The sequence below is a fragment of the Octopus sinensis genome, linkage group LG25 (genome assembly GCF_006345805.1).
Source record: "Octopus sinensis linkage group LG25, ASM634580v1, whole genome shotgun sequence".
NCBI classification, from domain to species: Eukaryota; Metazoa; Mollusca; class Cephalopoda; order Octopoda; family Octopodidae; genus Octopus; species Octopus sinensis.
In genome coordinates, this window is record NC_043021.1 from 15,665,856 (window position 1) to 15,683,906 (window position 18,051).

Sequence of the window (18,051 nt, forward strand, 5' to 3'; positions counted from 1 at the left end):
TTTCATCCTTCAGGGGTCGATAAATTAAGTACCAGTTACGCACTGGGGTCAATGTAATCAACTTAATCCGTTTGTCCCCTCTGTGTTTAACCCCTTGTGGGTAGTAAAGAAATAGGTATTTTGTCTGCCACTACGTTCTGAGTTAAAATTCCGCCGAGGTTGACTTTGCCTTTCATCCTTTCGGGGTCGATTTAAATAAGTACCAGTTATGCACTGGGGTCGATATAATCGACTTAATCCATTTGACTGTCCTTGTTTGTCCCTTCTGTGTGTAGCCCCTTGTGGGCAGTAAAGAAACAGATTATTACTAGAATTAGCAGGTTGAGTATTGATGCTCTGAACTGGTAGGAATGAAACAAACTAGGTAGGGAGGAGGCAGAAGAGGAGCAATTGAAGAAGAGAAGAGAAGAAATTGAAGGGAACACTTGAGTCAAAATCCTTTGTCATTTCTCTTCTCAAAAACAAAACAAAAAAACAGTTGATTTTTTATCATAGATTTCATTACAGGCAGTTAAGTAACAGCAGGGGTAATCCAAAGGAGAGTGGGGGTTCCATACTTTACAGCATCGAGTTTGGTATCTCAGTTTATCTGCATCGAAGTTCCTCAGATTTTTTTGCTGATTCTCTTATTTCTTTGGATGACAAACATCAGTCGCATCGTAAGATAATTTATTGGTTTCAGAACAAGCATCTTGGTGGCTTAGATAAAAACATGTTTGTGATTTAGGACAAGCATTGGGGAAGGTATTTTTTTTTTTTTTCTAGCAGCTGGTTTTATGAGATATCATTGTCGACATTACTTGAAAGAATAACTCAACAAACATTTATACGGCGTAGAAAACGGCATACATTATTACGCAGAGCAGGCTCTGGCATGGCTGTGTGATTAAAAGATTTGCTTGGCAGCCACATGATTTTGGGTTCAGTCTCACTGCACAGCACCTTGGGCAAGAGTTTTGAGATGAATCAATGTCGTGTGAATAAAATTGGGAGATGGAAACTGTGCTGAAGCTCATTGTGTATGTGTGTGTGTGTGTGTCTATGTATGTATGTATATATATATATATATATATATATATTATATATATATATACACGTATATATATATATATACACATGTATATATATATATATATATACATGTATATATGTGTATGTATATATACACACACACGTACATAAGCATACATACACACAGACACATGTGTATGTATATGTGTGAGCTCTTAACACTTGAGAGCCAGTGTTGATTTCTTTGTCTCTGTAACTTAGTGGTCTGGCAAAAAGAGATTGATATATTCAAACTTCAGTCATTAGTTGACTTCTTCCCCTCTATACCACACTCATGATTGCATCAAAACACACTTTTTTTATGTGTGTGTTGGTTTTTTAAAATCTTTACTAAACTCTCTGTTTAACACACATTTTCTTTATATTCATTTCCATAGTAAAATCTATTTTTTAACTTCCAAAGCGCTCTTACACGGTAAATTTTTGTTTTTGTTATTTGTGTTTTAAATATCAAAACCTAAAACTAATTTTTTTCGTTAATTATGTGGAATGTCATGGCTTCTTAGAATGTTGTAGCATTTTGTTTAATTAACTTGAAATGCAGCTTTTATAATTCATAAATTTTGAATTTTTTTTTTTTTTTTACATCTCTGGACTATAACAGCTAATTAGGTTTTATTTATCTCCTAATTCTATGTCAGCACCTTCTTTTGTTATATATTGCTTGACAAGACATTCATTTTACTTAGAAAATTTTTTTCTGGTGTAACATACTTTCCTTTGTTTACTAATTTCCATATCAGAACAAAAGTTTTTAGCTAGCTTTAAATGACTGAGGCAATGTTTGTCTCTGAGGAGGCAAAATTATACTGAAACACAGGTGTCAGACACTTTGCTAATGTTATTTCAAGCATGTTGTGTATTTTTAACACACTTGGCCTCTTAAAAGAATATGTTCTCCTTCACTAAATTTCCATGGTGATCTCTCTTTTATGTTTCTGAGTACATGAATATGGTGTAAATGATGTACATGCCATTGTTTACTGGTGGTTTTGTAGCTGCTTGTGATACAAAATACTTTAGGTCAGTAACAATGTTATTGGTTATAAATCTTATTACTATTAGTTAATATACCAATATGTGTGTATAGAGAGACATATTCGCAGGAGTGGCTGTTTGGTAAGTAGCTTGCTAACCAACCACATGGTTCTGGGTTCAGTCCCACTGCGTGGCATCTTGGGCAAGTGTCTTCTGCTATAGCCCCGGGCCGACCAATGCCTTGTGAGTGGATTTGGTAGACGGAAACTGAAAGAAGCCTGTCGTATATATATATATGTGTGTGTGTGTCTGTGTTTGTCCCCCAGCATTGCTTGACAACTGATGCTGGTGTGTTTACATCCCCGTCACTTAGCGGTTCGGCAAAAGAGACCGATAGAATAAGTACTGGGCTTACAAAGAATAAGTCCTGGGGTCGATTTGCTCAACTAAAGGCGGTGCTCCAGCATGGCCGCAGTCAAATGACTGAAACAAGTAAAAGAGAGTAAAAGAGTATTCTTTTATCTTCCACATCTGGTTTAAACCTTATCTAGATGTATTTTTGTTCAGATGTTGTTTTCAAATATTTGAACTTGGGTCTGTCATAACCCTATCGAACCATTAGGCCAGAACTTAACCGAGTTTCCATATATTATAAGGAATTGAAAGTACAATGCTTTCTACTCCTAAATGGGACACCAGTCTGTCATAGAATTGAACATCCAGTAATTACTTGTGTTCATTTTTTGCCAGACTGGTGCAACATAAAATGAAGTGTTTTGCTCAAGAACACAACATGCCATCTAGTCTGGGAATTGAAACTATAACCTTATGATTGTGAGTCCAACACCCTAACCACTTGGCCACATGCCTTTTTAGCCTTTTGCTCATCTAAAGCATTTTGATGAGTTTGTCCTAAATGTCGTTGCTTGTTTTCAAACTTTAGTTAGTCTTTGTTTCATACACTGCGAATGATATAACATTTTCCTTTCATAAGTCCCAAGTTACTCTAATAGTTTAAAAAATTGGGAATGTGAGCCATATATGGTGTACGGATACTAAGGAAATATGTCCTACCGGTCCGAAGCATTTTCTTAAGTTTTACTTAACCCTTGTTTTTTTATACGTTCGGAGTAATATGAAGTTTTTCTTTCATAATTCCCAAGTTATTCTGGTGGTTGAAAAAAATTGGGAACATGCTTCATACATGATGCATGGCAGCCAGGGAATTGTGCCAGGGAAAAGCAAAAACGTTAAGGATAAAGGGGAAACAAATATTTAAAAAAAAAGTAAAGATAGGCTTAGGAGTCGCTGTGTGGTAAGTAGCTTGCTTGCCAACCTCATGATTCCATGTTCAATCCCACTGCGTGGCACCTTGGGCAAGTGTCTTCTACTATAGCCTCAGGCCAACCAAAGCCTTATGAGTGGATTGATTTGGTAGACAGAAACTGAAAGAGGTCCGTATATATATATATATATATATATATATATATATATATATATATATATATATATATATGTGTGTGTGTGTGTGTGTGTGTGTGTGTGTATGTATTTGTCCCTGTAATTTAGCAGTTCGGCAAAAGAGACCGATAGAATAAGTACTAGGCTTACAAAGAATAAGTCCTGGGGTTGATTTGTTCGACCAAAAGGCAGTGCTCCAGCAGGGCCGCAGTCAGATGACTGAAACAATAACAGAATAAAGATATTTTCTCCCTCTACAAATGATGTATAAAAAAAACAAACTTTGAGATCATCTTATATATTGATCTACCTAAACATGTTAATAATAAATCATACTTAATGGGACACTGATAAATTATTTGATACAAGGATATTCGATATCCTTGTAGTTTATTATATTTCTCAAAAAATAGTGGTTGTTCTGAGGATAAGTTTTTTATAGGTTTGACAGTATTAACATATAAGGTTGTCCCAAAAGTTCGTAGAAAGTCTTGGAAAATAATGGTCTTTATTTTGAGGAATAATTTTTGTTGTTTTTGTTAGTACTTGGCGAGTAAAAATTCAATTTTCGCAAGTGTTTACGAATTTTTGGGACAACCTAATATTTAATGCATGTGGCACTAAAACACTAACTGTAACCAAAAATGCAATGAGGAAGAAAATAATTGTTAAAGAATAATGCTATTTTTTTTCACTTTCTAATCAATCATGGGAGATAAGACTGGACAGGTTTCCATCTGGTTCTAACCTCCTCAGCAAAGCATAGCCTTCAGCATACTTGCTAAAGTAGTGATAAAGGAGCCACTAAGTCAATAGACTCAATGATGCATGTATTTACATCCGGGAAACGGAATTGTTTACAGATTTTTAATAATTCAGCTGATATCTTGTATAATGCCGCACTGCAAAAAAACCGCATTATTAATTAATTATTGCATATCTGATACTTTGTTTTCTTTTTTTTTTTTCAAAAGAATGTGGGTTGTGTTGCAAAAACAGTGGAGGGCCAAGCTATAAAATACCATCCTGTATTCTGTTTCGACTCTGATTCATCTGAGTTCAAATGTTGATGAAAACCAACGAAATGGTAGGGGGATCAAACAAAAAAATAGTGTCCTGTGATTATATATTTGGACTTTTCACTCAACTTCAAATACTGGCAAAGTCAGGTCATTGAAACAATCAACCGCAATGTCTTTGGGCTGATAATATCAATGGGTCGTCCTTATACAACAATTTAGCTTTGTGATAGGTGCAGGCATGGTTTCATAGAAAGAACTTTGTTTCCCGGTCACATGGTTTTGGGTTCAATCCCACTCAGTGGCACCTTGGGTAACTATCTTCTACTATCTTCTAACCCTGTTTGACTCGAGTCTTATGATTGGATTTGGCAGATGGAAACTGAAAGAAGCCTGTCGTGTTTGTGAGTGTGTGTGTGTGCATGTTTAAAAAAAAATGTAAAGTTACCTTCTCAAGTCATGCTGACTCATAAGGACTGGTTTCCGTGGCGTATAAATTCCCCTCCTGGACGGGATGCCAGTCCATCGCAGGATTGCTCATTTTGCCAGTTGAGGGGACTGGAGCAACGTGAAATGAAGTGTCTTGCTCAAGAACACATTGCATTGCCTGGTCCACACATCAATACCACAATCTTATTTATTCACATTGCTTTGAATTAATCTGGCATTAATCTCGTAGCTTTGAGATTTTGAGGATGGGATTATTTTCTTTTTGATTTTTTTTCTTAAGAATGACATTGTAGGTTAGGTGTGAGAGGCCGGATCTGGCCCATTCAAACATTAAGCAGGTGGAATATTTGTGCCAGATGTGTCCAATTTAGATGCTAAATGGTTAAGAGTTCATCTTAGAAATTTGCTTCTGTCAACAAACACACACATACACACACTCACCAAATGTCAGGTAAACTACTTAAATATGTAGAATCAGAGACAAAACCAACTGTTTTATTATCCTGTGAGATTCTTTAAACTAAGTATTGAACAATTTAAAGATCTTCCATGGGAATTTTAAGTTGATTGATAAAATTTTAACTTCTTTAGATATTTTCGTTTTTGGTGATTTTTGTGTGCAATTTTTTTGTAGTCCCTACCCCACCCTCATTTTTTTTTTCCTTTGCCTTTATTATTTATTATTTTTTATCACCTTTTTGTGTGGGGTGGGGATTGGCGGTGAGGTTCCGTCTTCATGAAAGCAAAAGAAGTAAAAAAAAAAATCTAAGAGTAGCAGAGAAAAAAAACACACACACAAAAAAAAAAATTTAATCATTAAACAACAAGCAACGAGTTCGAGTATGGAAGTATGGAAGTTCGGTAGAATGAAATTTGCTCAAAGCAAATAGGGAAAAACAAATTGATTTTTCCTTCTTTGCCTCCATTCCCTCTCTCTTATTTTCTTTTTTCGCATTTTCTGGTAATTTTTTTTTTTTAAATTTGTAGGCTCTAATTATCAATTTTCACTTATAGTCTTTATACATTTGGTTATGTGAGAGGCTTAGCAATTCAGAGACATAAACAATTAGACAATAGGAAGTGTGTGTATATGTGTGTGTGTATATATATATATATATATATATATATATATATATATAAAGGGAAAGTTTACAAAAATAAACAAAAGACAAAGGCAGGTGGAGTACAAACAAACAAATATATTAGTATAGCGCTCAGGAATAGAAAAGGTCTTTTACATTTCGAGCCTACGCTCTTCAACAGAAAGATACACAGAAAAAAACAAGGAATATATATATATATATATATATATATATATATATATATATATACATACATACATACATACATACATACATATATCTATGAATGCGTGTTTGTTTTTATGTGAAGTTACATATAAAAACAATTTAACATTACATTGAAGAATTGTTCAGTACTTTTTAGTGAAGTACATTTAGCAAGCTTTTATGAGGAGAATGTTGACAGTAACTTTGAAGTTTCAGCTTGCTCGTCTTCATCAGATTGTATTATACATGTGTGGTGTGGTGTGATCTGTGAGTATACGTGCTGTATAGGTGAATGGACCTGAGAAGACCTACCATGTGCAAGCAATGTTGGACTGAACAAAACTGTAAAGTCAGGGCAATCCGTGCAATAAGCACTACAGGATGATGATGGTAGCTGAATGGTTAAGAAGTTTGTTTTGCAATCTTGATGTCCCAGGTTCTATCCCCCTGTGTGGCATCTTTGGAAAAAGCCTTTTTCAGTAACCTCGAGTCGACCCATACTTTGTGAGTGAAAGTGCTTTTACTAATGTCCCCATTAGTGGTTGACATTGCCGATGTTATTGGTTGGCCACAACCCCTGACAGAAGTGTCGCTGTTTTTTTTTGGTGATGGGGGATGGGATTTGAACTCAGAACATGCGGAGCTGGAGTAGACATCACAAGGCAGCCTGTCTGACACACTAACAATTCTGACTCTCCATTTTCATGGACTGTTGCATTTTTTGTTAACGATCCCAAAAGCATGAAAGGCAAAATTGACCCCGATTGGATTTGATCTCAGTACACAAGGAGTCAGAGCAACTACTGCAGGCATTCCATTCAACATGCTAACAACTTTACCAATTAATGTTTTTTTCTTTCATTTTTTTGATATAATCAAATAATTATTAAATGTTTGTCTCGGAATATAATACTGAATATCAAATTATAAATACTAGATTTTTTGGGTTTTTTTGGTGTTTTTCTTAAAATTTCCTTAAATTAAATTATGTGCATTTTTGTTGGTGGCGGGGAATTTAACGCTGTCATTAATTACGTTATTCTAATTAAAATGTCTGTGTTTAAACTTACATCATTTAAACGAATATAAATTTGTCTATATATTTGTGCACAGTTTAATTGTATGTTATTGACGAAACAAAAATAATTAATTCTCTCCTCACTATGCTCTCATCTTTCAACTTGCTCCACTCTGTATATAGAGTATATCATATGTATCCCTATATATATATATATAGGTGTGTGTGTGTATATATATATATATATATATATATATATATATATATATGTATATACATACACACACAAATTTATATGTGAATGTATATATACATATATATATATACACACACACACGTGCGTATATTATATATACGTGTATATATGTAAGTGTATACAAACATACATTTGCACTAACACACACACACATACACTCTATCCCTCTCTTTCTCTCTCTCCAATACTTACATCCACATCATCTCAGCAACACTGACCCTCTTCTCCCCCCTCTCTCTCTCTCTCTCCCTCTCCTTTATTAGCCCCCATCATTTTACAATCTCCTTATTTTTTTTTTCATTTTTTCTGCTGTTTGCCATTTTTTTTTAATATCTCTTTTTCACAAACTGCTCTCCAGGAAAAATCAGACTTGGTAAGCCACTCTTTAATTCCGTTTCTTTTAATGTATTCAACATGTGTTTGCTTCTTCTTCTTCTTCTCCTCCTTCTTCTCATTCTTTCTTTCTTTCTTCCTGATCTTGATCGTGTCTTTTGCTTCTTGGAATTTGGAAACCTCAACCAGTATTTGTTTGAGACTGGGCTGAAGTAGATTGCACTTGTTCCAGTAACCGGTCCTTTCCGTCCGTCTGTTTGTTTTGTTTTTGATAAGTCATGATGTGTGTTTGTATGTTTTCTTTTGTAAACCATTAACCACTGGTGTTAATTAATTAATTAGTGCTCTTCATACTCTAATACTTTGTGGTCAGTTTATCGGATAGTATTTTGGCCACCCCCTAATAAAACTGCCCTTCGTCTAATAACAGCTTCCATTACATTCAAAAACAGAGTCTGAGTGTATGCGTGTGTGTATATACAGTGTGTACACACACACATACTTACGTACACACACATACACACAAACAATCATACAACACATGCATGTACATACACACATACTGAAAACTATGTCTTCAGCATCTTGCTGTTTAACATGCAAATATTTGTCCCCTTAACTTAACCCTAGCTGTCCCTTCCTGGTGGCATGTACCATGCTTTCACTAGTTTTTTAGGGGCCTGTGTAGTCACAAGCAAACACAGATAACCCCATCCTCTCACGGCGTTCCTAGCCTTGACAGCAAACCATGAAGATAAGAATGAAATCTTGTTCTGACAATGTTACAATGCAAAACTGTGTGGACGACTGTGGAAAACCCAGTTTTTCCACTGTTGTTGCTTTTGTTATTATAATCACTCCATGTTCTGGATTAATTACCATAGAAACCATAGCCGTTGCTGGTGAACAGATATGACTTGACAGAATGTATCATGGTTTTGCTGATTGTTTTAAGGGGTCTATGTAATTAGAAATCCTAAATAGACAAAGACATGCTCTCAGCTTCCTACCCTTCGTGCAACAGAATATCAAGGATGTGACATTTTATTTATATATAGAGGGTAAAGATACACCCCCTGCTCAGTCATGAATGACCATGGGGGTCATACCTAGAAAGTTCCTCTCTGAGGCACAAGTCTAGGCAAGGTTGTTTATGGAAGACCAGCAGTCACCCATGCATACCAGCCTCCTCTTCTCTCCATGCCACTGATGTTATCCAAGGGAAAGGCAAAGGCCAATACAGCTTGGCACCAGTGATGTCACAACTTATTTCTACAGCTGAGTGAACTGGAGCAACATGAAATAAATTGTCATGCTCAAGAACACAACAGACAGTTCAGTCTAGGAATCGAACTCACTACCTCGTGACTGTGAGCCTGCCACTCTAACCACTAAGCCATGTGCTTTTACACACACGCACACACATACAGTGCAGTATGTTGTGAAGGAGATTTGACTGTTGTTTCTAGGCCTTTGCACCCACAAGCAGATACAGAAATGCTCTCAGCCTTGGCCCAGTAGAATGTTGAAGATGTGACATCTGGGGGTGGAGTTAGGTCTGCTTTAGTACTCAGTAGATTGTAGCAACATGAAATGAACTGCTTTGCTCAAGGCCACAACAAACCACCCAATCCAGGGATTGAAACCCCTTGTCCTGCTGATCAGGAACCAAGCACGTTAAACCCTAGGCTATGCACCTGTTCCCTTGTCGAGTGCAAAGTTGATGTTTAAAACAACTTGACGGATAGGCTTTGGCTTAGCTGTACAGTGAAGAAGGTTACTCCACAGCCCCAGGATTTCAGGATCAATCTCACTGCATGGCATCTTGGGCCAATAACTTCTCATTTAACCTCAGCTTTACTAATGCCTGGTGAGTGAAATTTGGTGAATGGAAACTGTGCAGAAACCTGTCATATCTTATATGTGTGCGCGATAGAAATCATATCTATACATATGAGTGTTTGATAGAGATCAATAAAATAAGAACCAGGATGGCTATGATTGACCAATACAGTTCAATATTGTGCTTCAGCATGGCCACAGTCGAATTTACTAACACCTGTAAAAGTCTAACAAAATACCTGCATTTGTATTGTTCATATTTTGATAGGGTCTGGGGACCTGTAAAAGGCTACTAAATAAGCCCTTAGTACATAATTCCATTACACATACACACACACACACACATGAGCTGAGCTGCCCCCCCTCCCTCCTCCTCTCTTTCTGTCTCTCTCTCTCTCCTTTTTTCCTTTACAAGAACTCATTATCAGGATCAAAGTCATCTCTATTCTGTACTCCTCAATTCATTACAAAAACTACCTTTATCCCCACCCCCATCCCCCATTATAACACCACCACACATTAACAAACAACCCTCTTCTCATTAATATAATAAGTCATCAGGGGTTTTTTTTGTTGCTGCTGCTGCTGCTGTTGTTGTTGTTGTCTTTTTTGAAACAGTAGGAAACATTAACAATGCCTGCCATTAAATATAGCATGGATATCTTGCTTTTATTCCAAATTCTCCTCATTGTTGATGTTGTTGTTATTATCATCGTCATCATCATCATCATTATTATTATTATTATTATTAATTTCACCCTCATCTCCACTGAATGCCTCTTCTATGCATGACTGTTGTTTGTAACTGCTCGATCTGTAGTGTTTGTAACATTTCTTAGTTGTAACCTAGTATGAATGCCATTCCTTTCCCATTCCTCTTGAAGGAAACATAATGTTTTTTTTTTGTGTGTATTGTCTTACATGTTTCAGCCCCTAAGGCTGTGGCACAGCCAGTGAGCGTGAGTTGTTTTTAATTGGCACCTATCAAACTGACTACTCAATTTGATAAATGCCAAGCATGAAACTCTCAGCTCTCGAGTAATGTTTTGTAACTTTCTGCCAATTTAAAAATAATCAAAAAAAAGTTAAGACGGTTACAGCTAGAATGCCCTTAATTGCAGGTCTGTTAGATCAGGGTTGCTCCAGGGTTAACGTATCTGGATTAATGGTTACAGATGTTGAAGGGCATAAGCTTGAAACATCAATGACTTTTCCATTGTTCTCAAGCGTCAAACTAATACACCTGCTTGTTGTTCTCTCAATTGTCTCTGTCTTTTGTTTTCTGTACGTTTGAACAAGAATAACCCTTTGGTGAAGTCAAGTGAAGTAAGTTGGTTCCAAGGAACACCTCGACAATGTGCTGGGAGTCCTGGATTATATCGGGGTCTTTTAGCATCAGATCCCCTTTTCCTTCCCAATTGACCCCTGTTAGGTTGTCCAAGCCCCAGCTTACAGCACCAATGGGTCTGCTTTTCCTTATATATATATATATATAAAGAGTTATTGATGTTCAACATTAACTGAATGGAAGAAGGGGTGACTACTGCAGAATAAAGAATTCCCATGGAGGGGGTGGGTATATATATTTCATTTGAAGAAATAACCCCCAGAAGTCACCACTTACTTTTGTCGATAACCTCTCTCTCTCTCTTTCATTTCTATGGAACTTCTTTCACAACTTCAGCAGCTGAATAACTGTGGTTTTTATTATTATTACTATTATTACTATTATTAGGGTGGCAAGCTGGCAGAATTGTTAGCATGCTGGGCAAACTGCTTAGCAGCATTTTGTCTGTCTTTACGTTCTGAGTTCAAATTCCACCGAGGTCAACTTTGCCTTTCATGGGTCAATAAAATAAGTACCAGTTGAGCACTGGGGTTAATGTAATTGACTTACCCCCCCCGACCCTAAAATTGCAGGCCTTGTGCCAAAATTTGAAGCCATTATTATTATTATTATTGCCCTAGTGGTAAATAAAAGAAATCAACATCATCATCATCATTATTATTATTATTACTACTACTATTTATTAAGGTGGTGAGCTGGCAGAAATCATTAGCGCGTTCTGAGTTCAAATTCTGCTGAGGTCGACTTTGCTTTTTATCCTTTCAGGGTTGATAAATTAAGCACCAGCTGAACACTGGCGTCGATGTAATCAACTCATCCCCACCTCTCCCAAGCTGCCCTTGTGGCAAAAATTTTAAATAATTATCATGAAGTGTGCAAGCTGGCAGAATCGTTAAGGCATCGGTCAAAATGCTTAGTCGCATTTCCTCTAAAATTTCTTCTTCCACTGCGTTAAAATTTCTCCAGTGTTGACTTTGCCTTTCATCCTCTTGGGGCCGATGAACTACAAACCTGTTGTGCACTTGCCTTGTGCCTATAGTAGAAAGGATTATTATGAGATTTATGGGCTGGGAGAATTGTTAATGCATCAGATAATATGCCTAGTGGTATTTCTTCTGGCTCATTACAGCCTGGGTCCACATTACTTGGCCTTTCTTTTGGAGTTGATAAAATAAAGTACGAGTCAAGTACTGGGGTTGTTGCAATTGGCTTGCCGCCTCCCCTTCAGTTCTGTACGAGCCCTGTGTATGTAAAAAAAGTGAAAAAAAAGGTCTGGATAACCAGTTCTGGAATGTTGTTGATATTACATCTATTCGGTTAAAGCTGACTTGGGGTGGGAAAAGGGTCTTAGCCACAACAATAACTCAAAGCAATATTACAGAATTATGTTTCAACATCACTTTGTTACTTAACGATCGCTATTATAAACACAGCAAATATTTACCATTATATACATTTGCTTTATTGAATTGTGTTTGTGGAACGATAATGGGTGCACACAGATTTTTTTTTTTTTCAAAGTTGCGTATATAATATTATTATAGTGTTGTGTTTGATTGAAGGTTTAACTAAAGCCAAGTTAACTGTCGAGTACAATGATCAATGCCATTAGTGTGAGAAACAATCTCGTTAATGTCTCTAACCTTTTGCTGGATTCCTGACAAGATTTCTGGTAATTTGTTCTTAATGTTTCCTATACAGCCTTTTCCGAAAGAAGTAATATTGGTTTCATTATTGTTCATTATTGTTGTAGATGTTCATCGACATTGCCCGGCCTTTTATACGGCTCATTATGGATATTCATTTCGACAATTCTGTTTCATCTTCCCTTGTCTTCTACCTCCGTCGTTCACCTTTAAATAGACATTTGCGTTTCTAAATAGATAAGCCGAGTATGTCAGATGGTCTTATCTCCTACTTTGTTCCCGGAAAATCACCAGAGAATTATCTTTTGATTATTGATTTCAAATATGATAGCTAATCACTCTTCCTTTTTCTGTTTGGTTTTAGAAGTGAGGAAAAAGAAAATAGTTCGCTACACACCTTGCAGGACTCTATATGGCTGTGTAGTTAAAAAGTTTGCTTTCTGATCGTGGAGTTACAAATTCAGTTCAATAATTTATAACAGAAGACACTTAAGGTGTGTTACACAGTGGCACCATAGGCAAGTGTCTTCTATAATAACTTTGATCCAATCAAAGCTTTGCATGTGGATTTAATAGATGGAAACTGAAAGAAGCCCTTCATATATATCGGCACAGGAGTGGCTGTGTGGTAAGTAGTTTGCTTACCAACCACATGGTTCCAGGTTCAATCCCACTGCATGGCATCTTGGGCAAATGTCTTCTACTATAGCCTCGGGCCGACCAAAGCCTTGTGAGTGGATTTGGTAGATGGAAACTGAAAGAAGCCCGTCGTATATATGTATATATACATATGTGTTTGTGTGTCTGTGTTTGTCCCCTTAGCACTGCTTGACAACCGATGCTGGTGTGTTTATGTCCCCGTCACTTAGCGGTTCGGCAAAAGAGACCGATAGAATAAGTACTAGGCTTACAAAGAATAAGTCGCGGGGGCGATTTGCTCGACTAAAGGCGGTGCTCCAGCATGGCCGCAGTCAAATGACTGAAACAAGTAAAAAGGAAAGAAAAAAGAAAGAAGTGTGTGTGTGTGCATTTCCTTGCCCTGACAACATGTGATGATTGGAAACAAACTTCCAATGTTTTGTGAAAAAAGTATCTGGCCATAAAGGGAAATATTACACTGTTTGCAAACAGCTATGGGTTGGTGACTGGACGAGCATCTGGCTGAAGAAAATTGTCTCAGTGAATTCTGTCTGACCCATAAAAGCATGGAAAAGTAGATGTTAAGTCGATGAGGACGATCGTGTGTATGTGTAGTATTTCCCGTGTGTGCAGTTAGAGTGTACGACTGCCATTGGTGAACTTAGGGCTCCCCGTTGAGTGTCCTCAACCAGCCTACTTCCAGTAAAGGGATGTGGTTACTACCATACTTTGCGTTGTTACTAGTTATGATATGCAGAGCAAATACAGGAAGAAGTATGATAAACACAAGACACAGTTTGTACCGTTTGTTTCCTGTCTACATTCCTAATTAATCACAAGCAGGCAAAGACATGTTCTTGGCATTCCTACACACGACTGAAAAGAATATGAAGGATGTGACAGTGTATACACGTGTTCTGTTTGAAAAATAAACTGCCTGCCTCAGTTGTTGACTGCCATGACACTGCATCCTTTAAGGCCCTCATGCTTTCCGAAATCCACCGAAACTACACCTGATTATATATACACTTTAGATGAGTTGTAGTGCACCTGAGCACTATACACAATTATTATTATTATTATTATTATTATTATTATAAGACCGTAGAGTATGATATGAAGGATGAGATTTGGTTGTTGTTTCTAGTAAGTTTAGCAACCATCTAGTGACTTTACGATTGTATGCGTAACGTGCAGCTGCACTGATTAGATTTTTGCATGCTAACATGGAGACAGTGAGTAAATTTAGAATAAAAATAAAATGCACATACCACATCGTGTATAGTGCAGAGAAATTAGTGAACTTAGTTCTCGTGTCTCAAGTGCACATGCACGGAACCAAGTACACTCGGTTCCGGCACAGTAAGGGTTACAATTGTTGACCTTTATTTATATCTTTATGTTTCAACGAGGCCAAAATATGAATTGATAATCAGGTCAGTCTCGCTTTTACATAATTGATTATTGGCTGAACTATTTAGCTAAGCCAGCTTATCCCCTGCATAGATTTAGCAGCTTAGAGCCAAGACTGTTTAGCTGTTATGACTGCACTCTTCTACTTGCGCTAATAATCTTGCAGTGGTGGATAAACGTAGCGGATTGGCTGAACCGGTGGAGCATCGGTGAAAATGCTTTGCAGTATTTGTTCCAGCGCTTCAGGTTCTGAACTTAAATTCTGCCAAGGCTTAACTTTTCATCTTTCCAGGAAGTGTATTTAATATAGTACCAGTCATATACTGAGGACTGATTTCCTCAGATATATCTTTCTCGCTCTCTTGATCAGGTTTACTTGATCAAGACTAGCCTAGGGCTAAACAACAGCAGAGATTGGAAGGCTTGGCAATGGCTCAATATGGCCCTTTGTTTTCTTTGATGACTTGCAAATGGTGGAATTCACCAAATTTTATAATCAGTCTTTATTCATTATTCTTCTTCCTTTCAAACTTTATTTCAGATCTTTAGTCATCTCAAAACTTACCAAACTGCATTACGGTTTATAAAATTACTGTTCTTGGAACAATTAACTTCATTTTTTTTTTTTGTTAGTTGAACAGTTTTCATTCACCCACCTCTCTTCTAAGTTCTGAGTAGCCATGTAGCTTCCCTGCAGCAAGAAACTGCTCTTCTTCCTCCTCACATATTCTCTTGTACTCTAGCATAAAAGGCCCCTTCATTGGGGTCTGTAGTATTTCAAGCAGCATGGTGACCTCACTAATGCTAGTGGTATGAAAGAAAGCACCCAGTACATGCTGTAAAGTGATTGGTGTTATGAAGGACATCCAACTGCAGAAACCATGCCAAAGCAGACACTGGAGTACAATGCAGTCCATGCACCCATCAGATCCCGTCAAACTGTCCAACTCATGTCAACATTAAATATGCACGCTAAATGACGGGGGTTTACCTCTCCTCTTCATTTCAATTTGTTTGATCTCTGATCATCATCAGGCGTTTTATTCCTTGGTTCATATAAGATACAGTCTGAACTTGAACTAAGAACCTTGATTTCTAAACTGAATGTTAATTCCTCCATCAAATGTTGCGTCTACACTTGGTTTAACTAAGTGACTTAAGGGAGATTAAAAAAAAATAGTGGTGATGAAGTGTCAGGGTGGATCCTCAAAGTGTGAGGTGGGTAGAAGTGAATGGGGGAAGGAGGGTAAGAATGTGAGAGGGTGAGAGATGGTTAGAGTCAAGGAATGGGTGAGGGAGTGAATATAATGAAAAACAGCTGGCAGAAACCTCAGTACGCCGGGGCGAAATGCTTAGCGGTATTTCGTCTGCCACTACGTTCTGAGTTCAAATTCCGCCGAGGTTGACTTTGCCTTTCGTCCTTTCGGGGTCGATAAATTAAGTACCAGTTACGCACTGGGGTCGATCTAATCGACTTAATCCCTTTGTCTGTCCTTGTTTGTCCCCCTCTATGTTTAGCCCCTTGTGGGTAGTAAAGAAATAGGTATATAGGAAACAGGGGAGAGTAGGTGACAACTGTAGAGTCCACAAATTTATAAAGTCTTAATAAATTTCGGAAACCTTGTTATCTTGGCAAGTAACAGCATGTTAGTTTAAATTCTTCTTTATGTTCTTCCTTTTATGCATCAGAAATCAGTACTGAAAATGATAATCAATAACCAATTACTATTGGTACGTAACTAAAAATTCTAATGTAACTTCAATACACAAGACATGCTCTTCTCTGTTGACAGACGTTGTCTACCATTAAATTTTATTTGACAAATACAGTATTACATTAGCATTTGATCGAGATGTTTGATAATACAAGGAAGGATATGGTAGCTTAACAAAAGCATGACATGATATGTATTCTAAACAAAAAATGATTTTATTCACCTCTTTGCTTCAAATATTTTCCCTCTCCTTGGCTGCTTGTATATTTATTTTTACCTCATTTTGGAATGATACAGAATGCCACAGTTTTTTTCTGCATGATGTCAATGAGATTGGAGACGTGTGGTTCAATTGTTTGCATACCGTAGAGTTATGAAGCAACTTGATGTTAGATTCATGGTTGGTGTTGTTCCTTTTTGTTCCGTAGTGTTGTTGGGTGGGCAGGTGAGCCTTATATATACATACATACATATATATATATAATATATATATTTATATATATATATATATATATATATGTACATGCATATATGTTATGTGGTTTGTATATGTATACTGTAGATATGTTTTTTGTCTGTATTAATATACATAAAAATACATTTACTGTTGTGTGTGTGTATATATATATATATATATATATATATTATATATATATATATATGCACACGCATTTATGCAATAAAGTAATAGTCCTTAACTAATGTTATTTTCAGTTTTCCAGCAAGCACACGAGACAACTTCCAACAAGTTTTGGTCTTATACTGACCTCCTCAGTGAGGCATAGTTTTCACAATGTGTGTCTGTATATAAATCTATAAACATGTGTATACATATATATCATTTGTTCCATTGCTAGTCAAAGTTTTTGCTGTCTGTGGTCATTCACGCAGTGAGAAGATGAATTCTCTTTTGTTGCTTGAAGAGCTGTACACACTGAGAAACTCTGAGTAGCAGTGAAGAAAATCACCAGCTTCATACAATTAAATTCATTCTATATGTTTTGAGTACCATTTGTCCATCCAAATGTGTGTGTATATCTATGTATGTATATGTACATATATATATATATATATATATATATATATAATATATAATATATATATATATATACACACACAGATACTACCATCACTACTACTGCTAATAATAATAAAAATTCAAGTCGGTCATACCTTCCTGTTTTGCATGTGCAGAGGTTGACTTTCATTCCCACCCAGGTATGTTTCAATGATATTTTTTCAGTTTTCCATACCAGTGACTACTGGCAACATTTATAATCTCAGATGTTGTAAAATCAACCCTGCTGGAAATAGCAGCCAAATATCTATCCGCTGCATCAGAACACCTGTTCTCGTTAAAACTTTGAATATGTCGATTTAAGCATATCTTTATGAATTTTTATAAATTCAAAAAAAAAAATGTTTCTATACGCTCTTGTCTATCTACCTGTCTCTCTACCTAGTTATATTGACCTGTCTTTTTAATGTATCTATTTACCTGTCTATCTCTTTACTTACACAGCTACCTGTCTATCTACGTATATATCTATCTACCTCGTTATTTATCTGTCTG

The 18,051-nt window shown here is 36.7% G+C and overlaps 1 protein-coding gene across 16 annotated transcripts in view; it reads left to right on the forward strand.

The window, feature by feature from the left end:
* The window catches only part of LOC115224303 (protein numb), a 567,004-nt gene that overhangs the window by 492,151 nt on the left and 56,802 nt on the right, over positions 1 to 18,051 (forward strand). For 9 of the 16 annotated variants that reach the window (XM_029795145.2, XM_029795138.2, XM_029795135.2 and 6 more), the window contains one exon: positions 7,901 to 7,915. The exons of the other annotated variants lie outside the window; for them this stretch is intronic. In XM_029795145.2, coding sequence (XP_029651005.1) covers positions 7,901 to 7,915 — 15 coding nt within the window. The remainder of the gene's footprint in view (positions 1 to 7,900; positions 7,916 to 18,051) is intronic. 16 annotated transcript variants of the gene reach the window in all.